The sequence below is a fragment of the Oryctolagus cuniculus genome, chromosome 11, assembly GCF_964237555.1.
Source record: "Oryctolagus cuniculus chromosome 11, mOryCun1.1, whole genome shotgun sequence".
Taxonomy (NCBI): Eukaryota; Metazoa; Chordata; class Mammalia; order Lagomorpha; family Leporidae; genus Oryctolagus; species Oryctolagus cuniculus.
In genome coordinates, this window is record NC_091442.1 from 108704777 (window position 1) to 108724139 (window position 19363).

The window sequence follows — 19363 nt, forward strand, 5'->3', positions numbered from 1 at the left end:
TCAGCTCTACCAGCATCCATCTAGCCCAAGGCATCGTGTTCTCCCTCCCCCACCTCCCTCCTCGAGTCTGGTGCACGGACCCCTGGCAGGACCATACCGGGAATGGTCTCAGAGACAGGGACACTCAGGCCCTCCCCAGGCCTCTAGAGAACGGGAATCTGCATTTTAACAAGTTGGGGGGTGGGTGCACGTGCCCATTAGCCATTCCCATCCTGCGTTTCTTCGTCTATAAGAAGGGGTTGGTGGTGATAACGTAAGCCACCCGGAGAGGCTAGTCTGAAGCCAAATGAAGCAATCAACCTGAGAAGCGCTGACGCCAGGCCTTGCACACAGTAGGGCTGCAATCAACGCGAGGTCTTCTTTCCTTCACCCAAGCTTCGGGAAAGAGACTCGCAAAAGCACCGCCCACGCGGTGCTGCGGCCATCGAAGTGAGATTTAACAGCAGCAGCAGTGCAGCACTGCTCCGTGAGGGCTCCAGACGCGGAGGCAGTCAGTGCTCACGACCACCCTCGGGGGAGGGTCCCCTCGTCTTCCCCATTTTGTAGATGGGGAAACCGAGGCCAGGGTGGTCAAGTGGCTTGGCTGAGGGGCGGGTGAGGAGCTGCCCCGGGCCGGAAAGCTCTCCACGAAGCCGGTGGGTGAGGCAAGGGGCTTTCTGCACAGCACTTCCCAAGGACAGCAACTGTGTGGGGCGGCGGCTCCACCCGGGACAGCAAGCAGCCCGAGGAGCAGAACCACGGGGCCAGCATTCATCAGAGATCTCAGCTCCCCGCCGCCCCAACCCCGATAGAGCGAGAGAGCGAGAGAGCGAGAGAGAGAGAGCCCACTGGCAGCAGGATGGGCTCCTCTCAGGGGAAGCTGTGAGCAGCCGGCACCAGCTCCTGGCGCGCGCGGCTCGGGCAGCCTGGCCTCCAATCATCAGCATTTGGAGAGTCTCCCGGGGACAGCTGTTCTGAAGCCGTTTGCCAGCGAGGTGACCCTGACTACAGCAGGAACCGGAACAGGGCCCTCGTGTCACAGGCTCTTGGATGGAGGGCAAATTCGGGCAGATCTGTGAAGGAGTAATTAGACTCCTCCCAAGAGAAATAAGGCCCATGGAGGGTCTGAATCCCAGCAGACTCACTAACGTTCCTGTTCTTTTCCAGGTCCTTGCCCGGTTCCTGTGCTGGCTGTTCCTTCCCCACCTTGAAAGGTCACTGTCACATTCCTTTCTGCCGAACTCCTACTCGCCCTTCAAAACCCAGTTCAGTCACCACTTCCTCCATGAGGGCTCATGGGTCCATCCCCCACTTCCTAGTCAGCCACTCCATGACACATGACACAGGCCACTTGACCCAGCAAAGGGACCATCCTAGAAGAGGAGGCTTTCAGGCAGAGCCCCAAGGGAGGCCCAGAAGAGAGGAGTGGGGAGAGCCCTGCACAGAGGGGATGGCACGTGCCTCGGTCAGGAATCCCAAGAACACCTGGCTGAGATGAGGGATTCAAGGCCAATCCAAGCGGCTCCCCGACCAGCCTGCTCCATCCCCTGAGGAGCCGCAAGGGACAACACTGTTACTGCATTTAAGTGTTCATTACTTGTGTCCCCAACTGGAATTCTGAGTCCACCGGAGGAGCAGGTGCCTAACTTCGTCACTTTCCTCTTACTACTGCTGGCTGAACAACGGCTGGATTCCTAGTCCCGAGATCCACGACTAAATCCCCAGCACCCAGCACAGGGCCAGGCAGGAACTTGGCAACTATCTGTCATCGAATAGCTATTCCTTTGGTAAGTACGGAAGAGCTGAGTGAGTGCAGGCACACACAGTGGTAACGCGGGGATTCCATAAAGCGTGTGGGGAATAGAATTAAAAGTCTACTTTGGTGCCAAAAAAAAGTTTGCCCTCCATGCATAGTTTTTACATAGTGTACATTTTCCTAAGTTGCGAAGACCCTCATATGCATGGATACACACACAAAGGGTTAACGGAACAAATAAATGAATTGGTTGACGCATGAATTAATGAATGCAAGGTTCTCACATGCTTAGGATCAAACCCCAGAGGCCCCTTGAGCCCAAGCTGCCTGGCCTGCCTGTTAAGCCCCAGAGGTTTCGATCCCGTCTTGGCCCTGGCCATTCAAAGCTTCTCTCCTTATCCGCAGTAGTGGCATTTCCATTGTCATCTGGGAGCAGGGACAGCAGGCCATCTCCCTCTGTCCCTGTGCTCTGAGCAGTGGCAACCGGATTCCCAGCCCTCTTGGAGGAGGTCGGCTGACCCCGGAGACTGGCCCTCTTCTCGGGGCACGACATTCGGACAGGAGCCTTCTATGGGAATCATCCACATTCCATTCTCCCAGAGAGCAGGCTGTGAATCTGGCCCGTTTTTATTAATTGCAAATTAATGCTATGCTGGGTGCTATTTTAGTAGGCCAGTTTCCGCAGCATTTGGAATGCAACCCAAAGCAGCACATCGCTCTCATTCTTGCTGCCGACCGACTGTGTGAATATTTTTAGAAGCCACACCCTCTCACAGGGGCCAAATAATTTCCAAAATGCCAGATGTGTTCTTTGCCAATCCACATCAGGCAGGGAAAGGGAGAGGAATAGGCTACATGGCTTACACCAAAACAGCAGTGACACGTGACACATTTAAACCAGTAGCATTTTTATAGGCTTCCTCGGCTGAAGTCCTCTGCCCTGGACAGCATGGAAGACAGACTTGGATTCAGCGAGGCACCAGAGGGGGCGCCAAGAAAAGACGGTACCAGCTGCATCCGTGGTCCCCAGGGTCTCGGCACCGATGGCTTGGGCACTCTGGAGTTTAGAGGCCAGCTTGCGGCCATGTGTCTGGCTGGCTTTGTCAGCAAGTGCCCTTGCTAAATATGTTTCTCCAAAATGCTGAGTCAGGGAGAGCTGAGCACACATAGCCGGAAGGCAAATCCACGCCAGCTGAGACACATTGTTTAAGACCTTGCAAGTGGGTGTGAGATGACACTCAGACATGTGAGTTCTGATCCTGCCAGTCACTCCTTCCCTCCAAAATCAAGCATCTCTGTAGACACCTACTGTGTGCCAAGCACCATTTGCTCCACACAGGGGAAACAGTGACACTAACACCGGGGCTGCCCCAGGATCGGGGGCAGGTCACCTAAGACTTTCATAATCAGGAAAAAGTGGGGTAAGTGGGGTTGGAAAAATGACCCTTTAGGTTCTTTCAAGCTCTAGGTTCTCAGATCTTAGTAGGAGTCTGTGAACAACGAGAGAAAGAATTTAAGAGTTTCCTAAAGATGCATTTTATTTATTTGAAAGAGTGGGAGACAGAGAGAGAGAGAGAGAGACTGATTTTCCACCAGTAATTCACTTTCTAAATGGCTACAACAGCCAGGGCTAGGCCAGGCTGCAGCCTGAAGCCAGGAGCCTGGAACTCCATCTGGGTCTCCCATGTGGGTGGCAGGGGCCCAAATTTGGAGCCATCTTCTGTTGTTTTTCCAGGCATATTAGCAGGGAGCCAATGAGAAGCGGAGCAGCCAGGACTCCAACCAGCACTCCAACGTGGGATGCTGGCATTGCCGGCGCAGGCCTAACCCACTGGGCCCCAACACCGGCCCCCATTCAAGTCTTCATGAGACTCGGTTTCTGTTTGGTGTGTGTGTGTGCCACCCTGGGAAATGCCAGGGACAGAAATTCTTAAGGAAAAGACAAGGAGAAAGATACAACCGAGGCTTTCATTTTAGAATGTTCTAAAGAATTGTTACTTCCCTACCCGATGCACAGGAATCCTACCTAGAAGGACTTGGCCCAGGGAGCTGCTGGGCACAGCACTGTGATCCTGTTGCTTATGCAAACGAGCCATTCTTCTAGGCTCCTGCCTCATTGTTCCCCTGCACAATTGCTTTCAGAATTGCAACCATTCTTCCCTTGGTGGGGAATTCTATGACTTGCTAGGAAGCTATGTGCCTTATCACTTCTGGGACTACATCATGGGACCCAGAGGTCACACCAGACCACAGAATCCAATCCCCAGGCAAGAGGCTCACATTCCAGGCCTTGTAAAGACTTCCTTTCCTTCTGAGGGCTCCAGGGGCAGGTGGCAGGAAGAATCCAGAGAGAAAATCACCAACATCAATGACACAAACCCTTAGAAGGCCAGGACCTGCACCTTCAGAGCAGCTGACTTCAGGTTCAATGCCCTCTCCCACTCAGGCAAGGTTCCTGGTTGCTGTGACCACAGAATTGTCTAGAAGCTTCACATTTATTACTGATATCCCAGGGCTGGGCATTGAGCTCTGTACACAGTAACTGCTTGGCTAACACTCATTGAAACATTAAATAAATAAAAAGAACAATACACAATTGCCCCAGAGACAGGAACTGGCGTCCCTACTTCACAGACAAGGAAACCAAGGGTTGGATGGGAATCCTTTGCCACCAACCCTGCAGCTGGTACGCAGCAGAGTTGCGATTCACACCCAGGCTATCCCGTTTCAAACCTACTGCTCTTAACTTTCCCTTATCTGCACACGGCGCTTGGCAGTTTATAAAGCTAAGCACAGACAGCATTTCATTTAGTCCTCAAAGCCAGTCTGTGGGTGTTGGACAGCGCAGGCATCACAGTGAACTGGTTTTCCTAATGCCAAGCAGATATCGAATCACATGGCCCGGAATTTTCTACCTCCAGTCAGCGCTCCTGCTCCTGCGACCCAGCCACTCTACCAGAGATGGAGAGAGACCCTGAGATTTCACTTCCTGTTCCAGGGAGAGCTGCTTTGACCAGCTACTTCCTCCTTACCCTATAGACTACACAGAAATATGCGGCTAAGGTCAACCAGTCTGCACGAACAAGAGGTCACCAGCACACAGCTTCCAGGGTCCCCTCCAAGGACGACTGTGACTATAGCTTGCTGCCACACCCTGCAGACAGAACCCAAATGGCTCCCCCCCGCCATGCAAGGGAACAGTCTCACCATGCACCCCTCAATGGATAGCAGCAAGAACCAGGAAAAGAAGAAGATGCAAGACTGTTCCCATGCTTTGTCTGGGGGCCGGGAACAAGCCACTAACGTCACGAAGGGCCAATTGGAGGGCTCCTGCTGGCACTGGGAGTGCTAAGGCCGCCGTTTCATAATGAAACCCATGCAGGGAGCTCCGTTTATTTTGAAACCGAATTTGCTTATTTTGCAGACGTGATCAAAAGGACATTCGAAATGCTCCCCAGGAGGCACTTGAACCCTGTTGGCCAGGAGAGAGTTCTCCAGTGCCGGCAGCAGCCAGCAATAATACTCTCCCTTAAAGGAAACCACAGGGCTTGCTGCTCCCCAGCAGTGCGCACCATCCGCACTGTCCCACGGCTGGCTCCAGGGGCAGGAGGAAAGCGGCCAGCCGATGGGTTTCAGATCAAAAATACTTGGGAGGTCCTGCCACAAAATGACGTACAGCGACTTGAACTTGGGCTCGTAGGTCAGAGAGATAGGGGTTCAGTTCCCAACTCCACTACCCACCATTGTGTGACCCTCGGCAAGTTACTTTTCTTTGCCTCAGTTTCCCCACCTGGGAAATGATGTGAAGACAGTAGGGTGAGGGTGAAAACTGAATTTAGCAATAGCAGGCAAGTGTGATGCAAAATACATAGGAAGTGCATTGGATGCTGGAAGTATCTTTGTGGTGGTGGTTTAGACCATAAGCTGTCTGCAGGCATAGACTACTGCCCAGACATCTCAGCAGGATGAACAACAGCTGGTATGCAGCAGGACGTTCATAAATGCTTGCTGGATTTAATCATCTGAACGGAACCCAGAGCCCAAGCTGGGGGACTCCCCGCACCCGCACAGCCCCCATTTGGCTGCGATGCCCAGGCCCTGCGCCGTCCGTCAGCGAGGACAGAGCTTTACCTTAATGTTGCAGTTGTCATCCAGCAGTATGTTTTCCAGCTTCAAGTCCCGGTGGACCACCCCGTTCTGAAACGAGAAGACAAAGAGGGAGACGGATGGGAGCGGCTGCAGTGAGGGCACAGGAGACAAAGAGGAAGGTGCAGCGGCTTACGGAAGGAAGGGGTGGGCGCGCCAGCCCGGTGGTCTGCAGGCCCATGCTTCAGGGCTGCAGCTCGGGCTCGCTAGCTCGCTGCCACGCGTCCCTCCCTTCCCGCGGTGGCCAGCGACCAGCCGACCAGCCGGGACAGGAGAGCATTAGTCACTTGCTGTGTGGTTAAGGGAAAAATGACTGGAATCCATTCTCCCCCAGAGCCTGTGAAACAGCAGGGGGATACTGTGTCGGAATGCGGTTCCACTGTGTGAAAGCAATCTAACCTCCGCAGCAGCGACAAACAGTGTCTGTCTAGGACGGGATTCCCAGGGCACATGTGCATCTCCCAGCCGATGCACAGTGTGGGGATCCCGTGCCCCGCCTGTCTGTCTGCCTGTCTGCCCGCCCCCATCTCCCAAGTTGGCAAGTGGCTTGGTGCGATCTTATTCTGACCCAGGTAACTGACACTGATCCGGATCTGCGGTGTTTCGGAAGGGGCCCGGAGGCAGGACTCTGAAAGTCCCTCTCTCTGGCTCAGGAGGACCCCATACTGGGTCGAAGGTGACTTGTGGGAGTAGACCAATGAGACAATGGCCACTGGCCCCACCAGAGCAGGTGGCTGCCACACTGTGTGACCTCTGCATTCGGCCTGGAGGCTCGACTTCAGTGACAAGTGGGCAGCCAGCTGAAATGTGCAAAGGAGTCCCTACCCGCACAGGCTGTCAGTCTGCACGGCAGTAACAACTGGCCCTCTCCATTCACGGTTAAGACCCAATTATCTTCCAGGGTCAGGCGGGCATGAGAAGGGCGGCAGGACTGAAAGACGTCGCCGTTTGGGGCTGAGCAGACGAACAGAAGGAGTGGGCTTGGGACATTATTCGGCACAAAGGACATCTGCAGTCAAAGCTCTTCTTTGGAACAAACCCACCGGCTAGCAATTCTGGGTCTTTCATTCAAGATTCCTTTAGCTCCAAATCTACGTGTTTACAACTGGTCCTTTCTTGTTTATTTTCCTTTCTGACAGTTCCTAATACCTCCCAAAGCACTGAGTGGAAAGACAGAAATGAAAACATGTCTTTCTGCCATGCTTTTTCTAATCCAGGCCTCCAGGGAGCTGTTTTGAATTCAGAAATGCACAAAATCAAGTCTCCTGGAGGGAAGACAGGGGATACAAGTACCCGACTTTGTTTAATTCTGTCTTGGAGCAGTGTGGTTCATACTGTTGCATTTGTGTTTGTTTCTTAAGATTTACTTATTTTAAAGGCAGAGCAACAGACAGAGGAAGTCACTCCCCAAATGGCCTCAAACGGCAACAGCTACACCGGGCCAAAGCCAGGAGCTAGGAGCTCCAGCCGGGTCTCCCACATGGGTGGCCGGGGCCAAAGCACTGGGGTCATCCTCCTCTGCTGCCCTCCCAGGCGCATGAGCAGGCAGGTGTCCAGGAAGCGGAGCAGCAGGAGCAGGACTGGAACCTGCACTCCGCTATGGGATACCGGTGTCGCAAGCAGCAGCTTAACCTGCTGTGCCACAGCGCCAGCCCCAGATGCCCGGTTTTATAACACGATGGACTAGGGCTCTTCAAGGTCCATTCAAGCAGATTGCAAGTGTTCACACCCTTCAGAGAATGAAAATACAGTCTGCGGGGCTTCATGGTAGCATCTGGTGATTAAATACAAAATATTGTGCTACCTGCACCGTGAATGCCTTTTGTGAGAGCAGAGAGCAGTCAGAGAATGCTCACAGAGGTGCAGGGCTCTGGGTTGGAAGAACCATCTTCTGATGACCCGCTGCGTCACTCGGAATTGAACAGAACAGTTAACAAGCCAGAAGGCCTCACAGCACAATGATCTGTCCTGAAGACGACTCTGTCTTGGATGGCGTGTTGGATTCAAGTCCTATCGCCTTCCAAGGGAGCGACTGGGACAGGTAAGGTGTGGCAGTTCTGGGCACAAGTCGGAATGCAATGGAAATCCTGGCTGAAATGATGAGCACCACAACACCGGCTGCGACGTGGCTGGGAATGGCCTGTTTCCTGGTCTTCCGCAGAGACCAAGGGCAGCTACGCTGTGGCTGTTCAAAGCACGTCCCATTAGGTGTGATGCAATGAAAGGCTTGTGTACTAAGGAAGGAGCAGTACCCTGAGCACAGAAATCAGCACTAGACCTTCCAGCCAGTAATTCCACTTGGACAACCTCCTTATCTGAAAGCTAAAATGAGAAACAGCCTAAACGTGCAACAATCAACAATAACAGAGAATTTTTAATAGCACAGGAAACCATCTGGATTGAAGTATCAAAAGGAAAAAAAGCAAGACACAAACTATATAAAACTAAATGCAGTGAGGTACCCTAACTGCACCCTCATGGGAAAACTATCCAAATAAAACCTGGGGGGAGGGGCAGTGCTGTGGCATAGCAGGTAAAGCCGCCACCTGCAGTGCTGGCATCCCATATGGGCATCGGTGGGAGTTCTGGATACCCCACTTCCTTTTTTTTTTTTTTCTGACAGGCAGAGTTGTCAGAGAGAGAGACAGAGAGAAAGGTATTCCTTTTTTCCGTTGGTTCACCCCTCAATGGCCACTGCGGCCAGCACGCTGCAGCCAGCGCACCACGCTGATCCAAAGCCAGGAGCCAGGTGCTTCTCCTGGTCTCCCATGCAGGTACAGGGCCCAAGGACTTGGGCCATCCTCCACTGCCCTCCCGGGCCACAGCAGAGAGCTGGCCTGGAAGAGGAGCAACCGGGACAGAATCCGGCGCCCCGACCGGGACTAGAACCTGGTGTGCCAGCGCCGCAGGTGGATGATTAGCCTAGTGAGCCGCGGCGCCAGCCAGTACTCCACTTCCAACTCAGCTCTCTGTATGGCCTGGGAAAGCAGTAGAAGATGGCCCAAGTCCTTGGGCCCTGCACCTGTGTGGAAGACCCGGAGGAAGCTCCTGGCTCCTGGCTTCGGATTGGTGCAGCTCCGGCCATTGTGCCCCTTTGAGGAGTGAACCAGCGGATGGAAGACCTCTCTCTCTGTGCCTCTCTTTCTCTCTCTGTGCGTAACTCTGCCTTTCAAATAAATAAATCCTTTTAAAAAAAAAAAGTTTAAAAACACAACAAATAAAACCCGGGGTCCTGTTGATAGTGATTATGCAGACCGGTATCCCAGGACTGACAGATGCGCCACAGGTGTATACGATGTTGATACAAGCGGCACTGAGTGAAGCGCACACACATGGCAACTCACTGCCTTTGAAACTTTTCTGTAAATCTAAAACCACTCAAACTGAAAAGTTTAAATTAAAAAATAAACGTAGCCAGCGCCACGGCTCACTAGGCTAATCCTCCACCTTGCGGTGCCGGCACACGGGGTTCTAGTCCCAGTCGGGGCGCCGGATTCTGTCCCGGTTGCCCCTCTTCCAGGCCAGCTCTCTGCTGTGGCCCAGGGAGTGCACTGGAGGATGGCCCAACTGCTTGGGCCCTGCACCCCATGGGAGACCAGGAGAAGCACCTGGCTCCTGCCATCGGATCAGCACGGTGTGCCGGCCACAGTGCGCCGGCCGCAGTGGCCATTGGAGGGTGAACCAACGGCAATGGAAGACCTTTCTTTCTGTCTCTCTCACTGTCCACTCTGCCTGTCAAATAAATAAATAAATAAATAAACGCGAGGAGGAGGAAGAAGACTAGAAGGAAACAAACAAGAACGTCACCAGCGGCCGAGCCTGGCTTCTGGAATTGTGAGTGGCGGTGGCTTCCCTCCCACAGTTTCTCAGTGCTCCGTGTATCCCACAGCACACAGGTGGTGCTCTCGGAACAGAACAGAGGAGTCGCCCGGAGCCACAGCTGCGGGCAGGAGCCTACCTTGTGACAGTAGTGCACTGCGGAGACGATCTGCCGGAAGAAGTGCCTGGTCTCCCTGTCGCTCAGGCGTCGCCGCTCGCTGATGTAATCGTACAGCTCCCCTTTGCTGGCGTACTCCATGATGATCACAATCTTGTCCTTGTTCTCGAACACTGTGGAGGAAACAGCCGTAAACAAATGTCCTGTCCGTCCAACGGGCTCGCTTAGGACTAGAGAGGGAGCGAGAGGCGGCGATGTCACGGAGTGGGGAGCGGGCAGCCACCCGCTGGCTGGGACGCGGGGAGGCTCGCTGGATGCAGGAGCGCTGGGGTGGGTTCCCGGCCAGGTGGACAGCAGCATTGTTGTTCCTGTTCCGGGACACGCCTCTGTAACGTTAAGGGACCCCGCTCCCTTCACCAGGATCATTTCCCACCAGAATGGCCCTCCTGTAGACAGGATCACGGATAATAGGATGCAACAACCATGTAGCAACCACCCGCCAGAGACCAGGTCCCTGAACCACCTCCAACAGTTACCTGGACGCCCAGGTGGGAGCCCAATCTCGTCATCTCTTTGCTCCTAACGTCCCAGGCTTCTCAGCTCACTCAAAATAAAACTCGCAGTTCCTACGGCGCCCCCCCCCCCCAGCCCTACACGATCCCACTGCCCTTCTCAGCCCTGTTATACATCCGTTCTGGGTATCATTCATTCCATCTCCCGGATGTTCACTCACTCAGAAATCCCAGGGCATGTGGCATGTGGCAGGAGCTCAGCAGATATTAAACAAGTGAACACAAACATTGCGAATGCATTCTGGATAAAACAGTAATTATGCAGCACCTACTGTGCGCCAGGCTCACAGAAGGTTTGGAGTACCTGACTGCTACTACTAACTAAATCTTGCCAAAAACTACCAAGGGAATAGCTGTAATTTTACCACTAGTAAAATGAGAAAACAGAGGCGCTGGGGGGTAAGAAACTAGCACAGCCTGCCATCGGGCAGTTGGCTCCAACGAGCGAGAACAGAACCACGAGACGAGAAGCCCTCCCAAACAGCTGGCTGGGATCAGCTCGCCTCTGGTGCCCAGCGCCGACAGGGAACCACGCTGCAGCCAGTTGTCTTGCTAGGGGTCCCCTGACGCCCTCCAGCAGGGATCCTTGCCTCCAGCCCCCGCCGCTCCTCACTCAGCCTCTACATGGCCACAGACACAGCCGCCCACAGTGCTTGTGAGTGCTTTGCTCCTGGACTCTGACAGTGAGGTTCATGGTCAGGGTTCCAGGCAGACTCCCGGCGGCCACACCACGAGGAGGGGAGGCCACCAGGACAAGCTCCAGGTCCCCCGGCACCACCCTGGCCAAAGCCTCTTCACTGCTACCTGTTCCATACTCTGGCCTTTCACCCGAGATGTCCTTTGAGCGAAAACAACGCCGATGCTAACTGTATGGAAATCCTTGGCTTTGCAAACCTTCGCAGGGACCCGGGGCGCTCCCTGAATGGCCCCTATCTGCCTCTCTCCATCTCATCAGCATCCCAGGCCCACCCTGCTGCAGGCCTGGGGCTTGCTCCCTGTCTGCAGGCTCCTCCGGCTGCCTTGAGCACCACCTGTCTCACCTGCCAGGCACGCTGCGACTCATCAGGCAAGACCGTACGCAGCTGAGGCTTCCACGTGGCCTCTCACTAGTCAATACTTGCCCTCTGCAGCACTTTCAAACTATGGGGATTTATCTACTGGTTTACATAACCCACTTCCTCTATGTGGAAGGAGGGAACTAAAGAAAAAAAAAAAAACTGTCATTTTGGGCAGCAGATATTCCCAAGTAGGATTCCTACTCTTATTGGCTCTGTGACTCTGGGGAAGTGTCTTGCCCTCTCTGTCGTCTTTTAGTCAACTATGTAGATAACATGAGTACGTTCAGAACCACAGGGAGGCCATGTTCAAAGCTTAGAGCAAGGCCAGCACTTAGGAGTTATTATTACTGGTGTCTGTATTATTGGGCCTCCAGGGCCTACCACCGAGCCACATTCATTGAGCAACTGAGTTGAGCTGAGTTGAGCTGTCCTCCCACGCCTTGTTCCTGGCTGCTAGAAGCCCAGGCCCCTCCAGCTCCTTGTTGGCTCCTTCAAGTCCGGCCAAACCTCTCTGATAAAGTGGAGGGGGGAGAAGGAGGGTAGGGAGGAGGAGGAGGAGAGAACAGCCAGATAAAGTTGGCTGCTCCCGCGTCTGCTGGCCTCTGTGTGCCCCTGCAGCTCTGGCTCCCGCCAGCACTTCGGCCTCTGTTGTACACTTTTCATTGACAATCAGCTTTGGGAACTGGAAAAGCTGCCTCGCAATGCATGGCTCACGCTCCCAAAGTGAGGGCGTGATGTGCCCGGTTTTCTAATTTTAAAGTAGGGAGGAGGCAGGAGCGGGGAAAGTACTTTGACAGGAGAATAAACAAGCAGCCCCACACCAGAGCCTTGAGTGGCGATGAGACATGGGCCCCTTGCCCCTGGCAGACCGCGGGGCCTCTTCAGCGCCTGCATTCTTCGCTCTGCAACTGGCTGATTCGGTATCAAGCAGACATAAATGCAATTCAGTGCAATTCAGTTCAATAGGCCAAACAGTTCCCTAGGCAGCTTCATCAATAGTCCGGCTGGCTCTCTCTCAGAGACACACCCCGAGTCCATCCGCCTAGGCTCCACCTCCCTGGCCACCCCGGCCCCCATCCTCTCTGGTGGCCCTGCTGACTGCCTTGGGAGGGGACTGAGGAAATCACTCCACGTGCATACTCCCTGCAACACCCGTCCTGCAAGATACCCTGGAGAAAAGCAGGTTCCATGATCAGACACCAGTAAAATGCTTGGGAAATGCTCCTACCTCGTGGCCCGTGGAGAACCTGGTTTCCTGAGACTTCTGCTGGCTGATTTGGTCACTTCAGTATTCCTACTGATACCCAGAATGCCTCAGGAATCATTCTGGGGAACACTGGATGAATGAGTGATAGCTGAGTGATAAGATCAGCCCCTCACTGTCACAGGCAGGGCTGGTGGGCAGCCAGGTCTGGAGAACTAACATGGCCCAAGTCCTGTCTATGACCTTAGAGTAGCTAAATGCAAGCAAGAGTTCTAGGTCGGGTGCATCAGTGATACAACAAGGAGGCTCTGCCTCGTTACAGGTGATGTGCCTGGAGCCCTTAGCAAAAGCAACACATAGCAAAGGCCTACTGTGTGCAAGCATCATGCTGCTAAGTATCCTGCATGGATTGTGTCCTGTGGGTTTGATCCTATGGGTATCTTCATTTTATAGATGAGCCCTGGCTACGGCACTAACCACAGCGATTGCCATGGCTACAGAGAGCACAGGACAGATCCAGGACCAGGCCCCGGCTGTCTGACTGCTGACTCTGAGCTCACAGCCCCTGTTATTACTCTTCGTGTATAAGAAGACCCAGAAACGCCACTGTCCCCGGGAGGCAGGTGCAGGGGACTGGGAGAGCTTCCATCCAGGTCAGTGCCAGCAGCACGGGGGCCTCGGCCCATGCTTGACGAACAACAGCTACCCTCCCAGTGACTCCACCTGCCTCTTCGGCAGCTCTGGTGAGACAGAAGCCTGCCGTGCTCCTGGCCAGTCTCTCTCCGTAAAACACGCTGTGGCTGCTGCAGACTCACGCCGTCCAGTACTGTTCCAGTATAGCCCAGGACTTATAACATATAAGAGAAGGCCTTGGGAATTTGTCCTGAAAAATGACCGGTTTCCGCACCCTCAGCCTACAGCTGCATGCCCGCAGTTAAGGTCACTATCAGAGAGGTGACAGGAACGCTCCCCGGCCTTTCTTCTGACAAACGGGCTGCCTCCCCTGGGCACTTTTACAACCAGTTATTTATAAGCCCAGAAATCTTGTCTGTGTTTATGTTATTAGTCACCAAGCAAAAGCTTATTTTCCACCAGTTGGGAAGGGTTTCCTTTCTGAAAAATGAAAGCCTCTGTCTCTTGGCCAGACGGTTTTACCCAGAAGCCCAGTGGCTCCAGAATGGTAAGAAAAACTCTGGTCCTTGCCATGCCAGGCCTACCCGGAAAACGAAAACCCGAAATAGAAACTTGGCTCAGCCACAGCCAGTCCACAGCACTGGGAAGCCAGGTCCACGGGGTGCAGAGCCTGCTTTTTAGTATAGCAACAGAGTTTGATGAAGCACCTACTGTGTGATGGCCCTGGGGACTGACAGAAGACTTGAGCAGGTTTTAAAGGAGGAAAGGCAGGCCAGGTAGAAGGGGAGGCATGAGAAAGAGGACGGAGCAGAGAAGAAACAGGAGCACCACCAACAGCTGGCCGGTGCCTGGGAATCAGAGAAGAGAAAAAAAGAAAAAAAAAAAAAAAAAAAAACGAGGGCTATGATAAAACACTGAGGCCTTGAATGCCCACACCAGCAGCTGCAGGGCAGTCACCCAGCGAGCAGACATTGCCAAGAACAATGAGAGAGATGTGAATGAGCACCCAGGATCCTGGCCCTGTGAGTCCCGGGACACCTGTCAGAGCCAGCCAGAGCTCTCTCCTTCCCTACTGCAGAGTTAGCATCTACTGACCTGCTGTATGCCATGAGCGAAAGCATTCAGTCTTCACAAGAACCCTAAGAAACCAGCACAGGGTAAGTATCCTTGATCTGAAACGCTGGGGATCAGAAATGTTGCCGACTTGGGATTGTGAAATACAAAGGTACTTCAAAAAGAGTTTATGGAACAATGGAACTTTAGGATACGTTTACGGGGTGTGGTGCAGCAGGTGCCCACATCCCATAACAGCGTGCTTGGGTTTGAGTCCGATACGGCCTCCTGCTAATGTGCATCCTGGCTCAAGGGCACGGCTCCCTGCTACTCACATGGGAGAGCTGGATGGAGTTCCAGGCTCCTGCCTTCAGCTTGGCCCATCCCTACCTGTTGCAGGCATTTGGGGGTGAACCAGCAGATGAAAGACTCTCTCTCTCTCTCTCTCTCTTTCTCCTTTTCAAATAAATAAATAAATCTTGATTTTTAAAAAAAATAAGTTGGTTTTGTTGCCAAAAAATCCATGCAGTTATTTCACAATACATATTTTCCACACACTTGGTGAAGGACCTCTGTATTACATATATGTAGTGAGATTGCTTTGGGATAGGACCCAAGTGTAAACACAAAATTCACTTACATTTCAGATAAACTTTTTTTTAAAAGATTTATTTTCATTTGAAAGAGAGTTGAAGAGAGAGGTAGAGACAGAGAGAGAGAAAGAGAGGTCTTCCATATGCTGGTTCACTCCCAAAATGGCTGCAATAGCCAGAGCTGAGCCAATCCCAGCCGGGATGCAGAAGCCCATGGACTTGGGCCATCCTGCGCTGTTTTCCCAGGTGCATTAGCAGGGAGCCCAATCAGAAGTGGAGCAGCCAGGACTCGAACTAGCACCCATATGGGATGTCGGCGCTGCACACAGGGGCTTTAACCAGCTACGCCACAGCACTGGCCCCTCATATAACCCTTATAAACACATCCTAAAGGTAATTTTCTATGATATTTTTAATGATTTAGCACATGAAACAGAGTTTTGTGTTATGTAACTTTTCACTGTGCTGTCACTCAAAAAAGTCTTGTGTTTTGGAGCAAAAGATTTTGAGACACGGGATGTTCAACCTGCACCAACGGTATTTCCACTTCATAACCAACAAGCCAGCACCCGTATCAAGAAACAACACTGCCTGAACCCCTTAATCAAAACCCCCTTGTATCTTCTTCCCATTGCCACCTCCCCAAGGACACACAGAAGCCAAGATCCTGAATGTGACAAACATAAGCCAAGGTCACAGATGAGTTTTGCCAACTTTGGGTTTCAAACTAAATGGAGTCAGGTCGTATATATTCTTTTGTGTCTGGCTTCATCAGCCCAGCAATGTTTGTGAGGCTAGACCACATCACTCCACCTAGTCCAAGACTATTCTCTCTCTCTCTCTCTCTCTCTTTTTTTTTTTTTTTTTTTTTTTGACAGGCAGAGTGGACAGCAAGAGAGAGAGAGACAGAGAGAAAGGTGAAGACCTTTGCCGTTGGTTCACCTTCCAATGGCCGGCGCACCGCGCTGATCTGATGGCAGGAGCCATGGTCTCCCATGGGGTGCAGGGCCCAAGCACTTGGGCCATCCTCCACTGCACTCCAGGGCCACAGCAGAGAGCTGGCCTGAAACAGGGGCAACCAGGACAGAATCCAGTGCCCTGACCGGGACTAGAACCCGGTGTGCTGGCGCCGCAAGGCGGAGGATTAGCCTAGCGAGCCGCGGTGCCGGCCAACTGTTCTCTCTTGATGCTGTAGGCTTCTCCATCATGTGACTGTACTGTGGCTTACTGATCCACTCTACTGTTGACAGACACTTGGGCTGTTCTCATCAGGGGGTCATTCAGAACCATGTTGCTGTGCATGTCTTTTGATGCCCATCTGTGTGCACTGCTGTTGGGTAGATATTCAGAAAGGCCTGGATCCCAAATCTACGAAAATGAAAGTTGAGGTTCCTGCCCTAACTCTCCACCACCCTCCTCCGCCATCTTTACTCTCCTTGCATTTTATTCAATAAAGGTTCTCCTTCATTACATAGGGCAAACCTCTCATTTTTTTAACTAAAGATTTCTTTTGGTTCATTGAAAGACACAGCGACAGACAGGGGGAGACAGCAAGCCAGAGAAAGAGAGGTCTTTCATCCACTGGCTCACTCTCCAAATCTCCAAAGGGCAGTTAAAGCCAAGGCTGGGCCAGGCCACTCACAACTCCATCTGGGTCTCCCACCTCGGTGGCAGGGGCCCTCTTCCACTGCCTCCCCAGGTGCACTAGCAGGGAGCTGGATCGGAAGCAGAGGAGCCAGGACTCAGATGTCAACGTCACACGTTAAAGCTTAACCTCCTGTGCCCCAACGCCAACCCCATGGCTCCTTCTGAAACCCTGCTTTGCCCAGCCTCTCTGAAGCACTGTGCCAGGCATTAGAGTGGATTAAGATGCAGGTGAAATCCAGGTCTTGGCCCTTAAGGAGGTGCTAGAGACACCTAGTGAGTACGTGTAAACTAATTCAAGAGCCAAGCTGTGTCACATACACTGGGAGTGCCTAGGGGGTAGGGCAGAAAGACCCGTGAGGTGAGCCTGACTGGGCCTGAACAGGATCCTGGAGGAAACAGGCATGGACCTAGGCCAACCCCAAGTGGCCTGGCTCCACCACCACCCACAGAAGAGCCTTCCTCCTTCCCAGACACCAACTCGGATTGTTCTTCTTGTGTTCTGTTTATTTTTCCATTTCAAGGGAGAGTGGGGATTGGTTGCTGTGGCAACAGCTCCTTCTCCAAATTAATCCTGAATTTCATCAGATGTTCGGTTTGACAATCCAGCTCTGCCTTCTGATTGTCTGGCTTTCACAACCACCCTAATTACCCAACTCCTAACAGCTCCCTCCTGCTGCCCTCGAGGTTCATAACACAACTTGTCTAACTCGAGAAAATGTGTGTTATAAAAACAGTGCTCTGGCCTGGGAGAAACGCTGATGAGTGAGGAGATCTTGGGATTTGAAGCAGCCCCTGGCCATCCTGGAGCCAAATATGCCAGACCCTTCAGGAGGAAAGTGGGCTGGGAGGGGGAGTGGGGAGGGATCAGTTTACCGGATGCTCCGGAGAGAAGGTTCTGGAACAGAGAGGATGTCCAGCAGTGGAAATTGAGGATATCTCTCTAGCTTACAAGTAACCTTCAGGGAGGAAAACTAACTTGCTGGTTTTAAACAAAAAGGCCAAGAGCTTAGGAGCGGACCAGGCCGAACTCTGCATGCCTCTGCCTTCGATCAACTGCATCTCCTAAGTTAGCTCCGGGATGTTGCCATTCCTTCCATGCAGAAGCGCACTTGTTGACGGTCTCAGATCTCAGACGGAAGGAGCTTCCCACTCCCCAGGGGCTGCTCTTGTATTGAGGTCAGGAAGACCCTCCCAGAAAGGGACTTCATTCTCGTTCCGATATGGCAGCGTCTTCCGAGAGAACCGTCTGCACCCCACTGAGCTGGCTGCGTTGATTCAAGATCCAGTCTTCACAAACTTCCTCCCTGAAATGAACCTTCAGATCCCGCGCAGGCTGGTGGCTGTGGCTTCACCCAGTGGCCCTCTGATCTCTTGAGCAGGAAGGCCCAGGGCAGTGAGGGTGAGCAGAGCTAATTGGACGGGCAGCTCCCACACTGCCAGGGACCTGGTCAGAGGTGAGTCAGTGTGTTCCCTGGCTTGGACAAAGAGAGGCTTTTTAGTTCACACATTGTCTTTCCTCAAACCAAACTCTTTCTGGATGTTGACTGGCATTGCCGAGGGGAACCACAGCCAACCAGGCCACCCACTGCCAGCACGGAGGGCAGAAGAACTGGTAAGGAGAATCAAAAGCTACCCGTGGAAGGGGGGACGCCAAAGCCTTGCTGAAAACCATCTGTTCCTGCCAAGCTTACTAGTGCTGTTCCGGGACCCTAGGAAGGCGGAGGATAGGGCCGGGACAGAGAGAAGAGTTGCATGGGAAAAGGGACTCGCGGGCACCGAGCTGGACCACACGTCAGACTCCACCCTTCTCCAGGCAGCTCCATGGAAACCAAGCAAAGCCCTCAGGGGGACATGGACTCCATCACCCATCACCGCATCCTCCTGATGGGGCCCGCGGCCTCCCTGACCACGCCCCAGCCTTTGGGTCACGTGCACAATCACAGTTCTGAATCTGAGAGCCCTGGCCATCGGTCAGAACCTCCCACAACCACTGCAGGCAGGGCCTCTCGTCAGTGTTGAATTCCAGTCCGCCTCATCGGGCAACACGGGGCAGACCCGGGCTCTGCCGCTTGGGAGCCGAGCGGGTGAGCCTGGCAAGCGAGCCAGCCCTTCTGTGCTTCGGGGTCTTCATCCGTGAGACCTCAGCCCCTGCCTGTGTCCTCTGCCTGTGTCACAGCACACACAGTGGTTGCCGTACGTCAGGTAGCGAGGCTGCACTTGGGGAAGGAGAATGCATGTGGGCAAGTCTGGAACAAAGCCAGGGCTGTGGAGACGTACAGGCAGCCCCCACATGTGCGCTGCACTTGTGCCCTCGAGGTATACCTGAGCGTGACGGGAGGGGCTGACAGCACGTCCAGGGCAGCCAACATCCAAAGGCATCACGAGACCCACCCCCACGGCCAAGGGGAAGGCAAGCCTGGCTGTCTCAATGAGGGTCTGTTGTCCTCCCTGACTCTGTTCAAAGTGTGTGTGGCGACCTCAAAGCCGTCCCTACCCGGTGAGCTCACTGTTAGAAACCAAGGGGGCAGGCAGGTGGAGGCGTGGCCTGGCAGTTACACCATCACCTGGGGCCCCTACATCCTCTGTCCTAGAGCTTGGTTTCAGGTCCCAGCTCCACTTCCTGCTAAGGTGCACACCGGGAAGCAGCAGGTGACAGCTCAAATGCTTGGGATCCCTGCCACTCACACCGGGACCTGGACTGAGTTCCCACCAACCGGCTCCAGCCTGGCCCAGACCTGGCTGTGGTAGGCAATGGCGGAGTAAACCAGAGAATGGGAGCACTTTC

General features: G+C 53.4%; 1 protein-coding gene across 1 annotated transcript in view; it reads right to left on the minus strand.

Moving 5' to 3' along the window:
• The window catches only part of NUAK1 (NUAK family kinase 1), a 74143-nt gene that overhangs the window by 15562 nt on the left and 39218 nt on the right, over positions 1–19363 (minus strand). The window contains exons 3-4 of the mRNA XM_017342131.3: positions 9840–9991; positions 5867–5932 (exon numbers count right to left, since the gene is read on the minus strand). Coding sequence (XP_017197620.3) covers positions 5867–5932; positions 9840–9991 — 218 coding nt within the window. The remainder of the gene's footprint in view (positions 1–5866; positions 5933–9839; positions 9992–19363) is intronic.